This window comes from Nicotiana sylvestris, chromosome 1, assembly GCF_000393655.2.
Source record: "Nicotiana sylvestris chromosome 1, ASM39365v2, whole genome shotgun sequence".
NCBI lineage: Eukaryota > Viridiplantae > Streptophyta > Magnoliopsida > Solanales > Solanaceae > Nicotiana > Nicotiana sylvestris.
In genome coordinates, this window is record NC_091057.1 from 178,065,012 (window position 1) to 178,070,914 (window position 5,903).

The following is a 5,903-nucleotide window of genomic DNA, read 5'->3' on the forward strand; positions in this document are numbered from 1 at the left end:
GTACTGGATTGTAGGGTTGAGTCTGGGCAAATGTGACAGTGTAACTGGCAGTAGCTTCAGCCGAAAAGCAAAAAAAAAAAACAAATATTTACCACTAGTAGTCTAGTACAACTAAAAACTTATGGTCCCAACCCCCTATACTTTTGTCTGCTACTAATTACTAGGGGAAAGAAAAGATAATAGCAGCACTGAAATCCATTAGGAATAAAAAGTGCGTTTGTATTGTTGAAAGCATTGTAATCAGTTTCGTGATCAGTTAAAAATGGGAAATTAACTGTTTAAAACGAGGACCAACCTTCCTTCCTCTTCTTTGATCCAATGTGGATTAAATATTTACAACATTCCTTCTTTTTTAGTTAATCTCTATTTTAAAAATGTGTATGCATCAGATCCAAAGCACATGGAAGTCAGCTGACCCCCACTCCTCCACGGCACGTGCTTACCTCCTCCTACTTCTATACATCGATGTAGTATAAGTAATGATGCATTACATGACTAAAGTAAAAATATAATTTAAATATGTTTAGAGCAAGATTAGTAGAAACGAATTACGTTTAATAGACCTTTGTGGTTAGGCTTTTTTGCCGAATCTTGCACATAGCTGGAACTTAGTGCATCGGACCGCCCTGCCCATATTTAGAGCAATATTTTGAGCTCAACTTTTTGTATCGTAAGAGGAATTTTTATTTACGTCCAATTCCTTTTTTCTTATTTCTTCACATAGCTAACAGGAAAATCGATGACTCATCAGATCACGGGAATACAAATTTTTGATATTACTATTCAAATTGTGAAATCTTTGCTGGCAACTACTCTAAATAGTCCAAGAACGACTCTCTTCTAATGTACGATAATTACGGGAATATGTATTTGACTTACATATTTTAAAAGGTACAAATTCATACAGTATAAAATGCAGTTTTAGAACTCTTTTTGATACTCGCATACGATTGGTGGACTTCTCTAGCTTGACACAAGGGTCCCATGAAAAAGGAACATACATTTGCTTTGTACTTGTTCTCACATTTTTCTTCCTTTTCCTTTTTGGGTTTCTTTTGTAAAAGAATTTCAAAAAAAGAATAAAGTATCAAAAGAAAACTTTATGCCAAGAATCATACAGATCAGCAAGCGAAACGGCGCCCAAGTTCTATGCACCTTATTTGCAACTGGCTTTCACCTTTCTCCATTCTTGGCAAATTTGACTATTATTCTCTCATTTGTTTCTACTACCAACAGTTTATCATTTTATCTCCCATCCAATATGTTCAATATCAACAGTTGACTATGTCCTTTTAACTGCCTTATCCAACTAGGGGTGCTATTCTTGCAAAAACAAAGCAAATCAATCTGGTCGATTATTGAACTCAAAAAGAAGAAAAGAAACAGAAGATTAATTAAAAGGCAAAATATTGACGAAACAAGATTGTCCCCACAAACCAGGCCGGTGCAATTTACCAAGACTAGCAAACTAAGCAAACCAAATATATCCATATTCCTTCTGGCCGGTTGGCAAATCACATTTAATTCTTTCCATCAAATACATGGCCATGATCTTCCTAAAAGCTAAATGACAAAATCTTTAATTAATTAATCCTCTCGATCTCAAGTCCTTTCAGATGCCCGACGAAAAAGAAAAAAAGAACAGTTGAATAGGCACATTCCAAATAGAATTATAGAATCATCTCGTGATATTCCAAACAGCTTTCAATATTTACTCATTTCGCCACCCTCTCCCATAAATAAAGCCAAATACGCCCAAAACAAAACAAGCGTTTCAACAACGACAAAAACAACATACTCAATATAATCTCACAAATGAGGTAAGTGGGGTATGGTAAGGGTAGTGTATACGCAGAACTTAACCCTACCTGGTGAGGTAGAGAAATTATTTCCAATAGACCTTCGGCTCAAGAAAAAAAAGAAAAGATACAAAGGAAGCGTTTCGACAGCTATATTTAATTTACAAAAACAAAGTGGATACTACAAGATAACTTATTGAACAATTTCACACACAAAAAAAGAGACATATTTATGCTAATTAGTTTGTATTTCAAAGAAAAATTCCAGATCCATGTCCAACTTGCCTTGCCCAACACAGATAATCACTGGCTTGCCCAGTCTGTTACACTGTACTTTTACCATCCCAAAACAGAATCAAACAGCATACGCAATTTTAATGCAGATAGTTCCTACTCATGGGGAAGGTTGCAGATTGCAGAAAGAAGGTTCAGTTATGGCACTACTAAAATCAAGGGAGGTTCACATAAATAGCTTCTTTACACAGATATGGAAAGGCAAATGGCTGTACACCGATAAAGCTAAACTAAGCTGAAACAGTAAATAGTAAATGCTGATCTAAAACTAGAAATGAAAAGAAATTTAAAGGTCCAAAGTATTGGATTCCTAATTTCTTGAAACTCGCCGTGTAACTTTCATGAACAATTGTCATCTCCTTTTCTTCATTGATTAATTCATTCTTCAAGGCTTCAAACTAACCCACTGGTAACGTCCCTTTAGTGGCACGTCCTTCGCGATATCGTAATTGTACCTGCAAAACCACCATTACCAGGAAATCATTACTAACATATTATCTTCTTTATTTTTTTAAAAAAACCTTTTTTGGCCGCACTAAAATGAGCTGGTGGGGTGTATGTTTCTTATCATGCGCACCCTGCAGCTTTTAGCACACACTTACTTTTCTGCGAATCTTTTTTGCTCGCGCTTTTCCGCTACTGAAAAGAACTCTTCGATCTCCGCTTCTGATGGAACCTTCGCCGCAGACGATGGTTTCCGGTGAGCATCGACGGCTGACGAGGATGATTTCTTCGTTGTGGTGGATGATGACTCCATTTCTTCCGAGTCTCCGCAATGCTCAGTTGGTGGATTCGGCTGATCAATTGGCTTGAAATTTTCACTGCTTCAAAAGAAAAAATATACGAAGCAAACGTAAATAAACTTAGATAAAATAGAAACGCTTTTCTGTACAGCTAAATACACGTAAAACAGCAAGTATATATTAGTGGAGAAATTTTTTGTTACGGTTTCCAGTTGGAAAATGAAGAGACAGTACTCACAGCCAAAGAGAAGAGAATTTGCCAACTAAAATTCTGGAAGGAGAAAAAGAATCACTGCAACGTAATGTTACCTGTAGCCGCCGTTAAAAGAAGCTGAATTGTCAGTTTCGAATCCTTCGGCCTGCAACAATTCAAAATTTAAAACCAAATTTTTGAATTTACTCAAGCAGTTATGGCATATGAGAAACGACGGTTTAAATAAACAATAAATTGGAAGTAAATGCGTTTTAGCATTTAACTCGCCTTCAGATCTAACGATTTCAAATTACTCTTCACAACTTCACCAAACTCATGACAATTACTCGAGCACTGCGAATTCGTCGGAATATGAACGGACGTTACCGATGTAGCCGGTGAAGCTGAATTCTCACTAAATTCAACGTTAGAAGCAGGAGAAGCAGCATCAAATTTTCTTCTCTTACTTAAGCTCAAAGAACTGGAAATAACCTCCACGTCTTCTCTTGTTCTCGAACCTCCATGTCCAATTTCCATAACCTTCATCTCTCTGATTTTCTCGCATTTCCTTAGAAAATCACCCATTTCTTCAAATATTTACCTGAATATGTGGAGTATATAAATATGCATTTACTTTGAACTAGGAACGAAAAGTGACTCGAAAGAGCTTTCTCTTTCTGTCCCTCTCAGTAGCAATGACAGCTGAAATTAGTTAGAGACCAGAGGAGGGGCAAAATGGGAATTTTAAGAGACTGTGGATTTGATCGGAGGGTGGAGATTAAACGAGACGGTTACGGGAAGAGATACATGTGGTCCTAGCTCCGTTAACGGTGACAGCAAGCACATGGCAATGCCGTTAAGAAGATCTGGCCGTTTCGTGTGAGGAATGATTACCGACGGATATTCGAATCAGTTAGTGACACGTAAGAGGGTTCACGTTAGGGTGAATTGACCGGCTGATTCCGGTTGCGTTAACCGGGAATCAAAATGGGGAAACCGAGTCGGGCGGAAAGTTGGTTACTTTTGTTTGGTAAAAAATAGCGTAATACAAGTTGCAGAACCAAACCGTAGTACAGAATTTCATGCAGTTCGTTTCCATAATATCTTTCAGGTAAAAAGTTGGCAGGGCTATTTCATCTTTCTGTTGTATATTTAAAATTTTATTTTATTTTTGAAATTATTTTCAACGTCTACTTACCCAGTTTTATGAGGAGTTGTGTGTGCAGTACTATTTGGATATGAATGAGGAGTTAACTTTCTTTCAAGTACTAGTCTATTTTAAAGTACCTAATGGAGTAGTGTTTTTGAAGGGTTTTTTCTCAATTTAATTATATTGAGTAAATTGTCAACTTTTGATCCCAAAGTTTATCTTTATTATTATATATGGTTCGCGGTCCAAGAACACATGACTTCAAGACTTTTCAGAGGGGAATTTTTGAACTTCACACACAAACTCTTCCCCTAGCATGAGACAAATTCAATTTTTGGATTTTCTTCTACAAATGTGTCAAGTTTCAAATTTGCCCTTTTCTATATCTAGAGTGGAATCGGAATAAAAATAATCGGCCAAGTGGAGATATGATCACAAATTCACAGAGTTAGGATTTCAATTTTATGAGTATTTTAAAAGGACGACTTCAAGTGCCAATAATTAGATTCTAAATCTAATATTTGTATATATTTAATGAATACATTATTTGAACAAAAGCTACTGGGCTCAATCGAACCCGTACTCGGGTTTTTTCTAGCTCCGCCCCGATCACAACCTACCTCATACATTGGGGACAACTTGAAAATTTACTCCACTATGCAATATGTTTTGAGTAATATTTCAATTTGCAGTTTCTTTAGAGTGAAATTAATTGATTTGGTCCTTGTAAAAGAGGTTAAAATTGATTACAAATAACCAAGGAAAAATAGAAAGAGAGCTTAGGGGTACAGATTAAGTGCCAAATACTAAGTCAAAGAGTGAAGAGAAAGGAAATGTTGTTCGCGTAGCACACGAGTCCCCTGTTGTTGGTGGCTATAAGGAAAAATTGTTAAAAGGGGAATTGGAGCTAGGTTAGAGAACGAGAGCTTGAGTCTATTACAAAGAGAGAATCTCAATTGCATTTCTTCAATCTTAATTAGAATGTGTATGTACATGCCTATTTATATAACTCCCTAGCTAACGTAACTATCTTCTAACATAGTCCTAGCTAACTAATTATGCATCTAAGTACCACTTTATATCCATCAAGTACAACCATAACAACTGCTAGTATTTTCTGCACTCCCCCTCAAGTTGGGTGATGAAATACATTAATCATCCCCAACTTGCACAACATTTCACTATGCAATTGTTTCCCTAGAGCCTTAGTTAGAACGTCGACAACTTGCTCTTTGCGGGGAACATGTTCTGTCTTGATTAACCCCTGATGTAGTTTTTTCCGGATGAATGACAGTCTATATCTATGTGTTTGATACGCTCATGGTACATATGATTCGATACTATTTGAAGAGCTGTCTTGTTATCATAAAATAACTCCATTGGTAGATCAACCTCCATTCCCAATTCCTCTAACAGACCATGCAACCAAACCAGCTCTGCTACTGTAGTTTCCATACACCTATACTCAGCCTCAACTAAGCTTCTTGATATTGTACTCTGTTTCTTGGACCTCCAGGAACTAGTGAGTCTCACAGCTTTATACAATAACCAGTAACAGAATTTCTAAACTGTAATATCCCATAATTTTAAACAAGGATATAGTAGTCATTTAGCAAACTAACTTTAAAAAAAAGGAAATGTACAAAAGGGCTGAAGCCCACCAGATTTTAATTTGGCAAAAAAACGAAAAAAGAAGAAAAAGGCTAAGGGAAAGGGTACGCAAC

At 36.5% G+C, this 5,903-nt stretch overlaps 1 protein-coding gene across 2 annotated transcripts; it reads right to left on the reverse strand.

Annotated features, from left to right (window-relative positions):
- Nucleotides 1–2,212: 2,212 nt before the first annotated feature.
- On the reverse strand, nt 2,213–3,707 carry LOC104212642 (cyclin-dependent kinase inhibitor 7). Of its 2 annotated transcripts, none has more exons than XM_009761972.2 (4): nt 3,318–3,707; nt 3,146–3,195; nt 2,696–2,914; nt 2,213–2,548 (listed from the first exon to the last, which is right to left on the reverse strand). In XM_009761972.2, exons 1-4 carry the CDS (start codon nt 3,612–3,614, stop codon nt 2,479–2,481), a joined length of 636 nt encoding a protein of 211 aa, XP_009760274.1. In that variant the 5' UTR covers nt 3,615–3,707; the 3' UTR covers nt 2,213–2,478. The 2 variants fall into 2 exon arrangements, with proteins under 2 accessions (XP_009760274.1, XP_070017326.1); XM_070161225.1 differs by having other exon boundaries at nt 2,696–2,917; nt 3,318–3,705.
- Between the last annotated feature and the right edge of the window lie 2,196 nt (nt 3,708–5,903).

Coding starts and splice junctions, on each gene's coding strand:
- LOC104212642 (XM_070161225.1), bottom strand. CDS start 3,614: ATGGGTGATTTTCTAAGGAAATGCGAGAAAATCAGAGAGATGAAGGTT. Junction 2,918..3,145: donor TCTTTTAACGGCGGCTACAG/GTAACATTACGT, acceptor TTTCTTTTGAAG/CAGTGAAAATTTCAAGCCAA. Junction 2,549..2,695: donor CAAAAAAGATTCGCAGAAAA/GTAAGTGTGTGC, acceptor GTGGTTTTGCAG/GTACAATTACGATATCGCGA.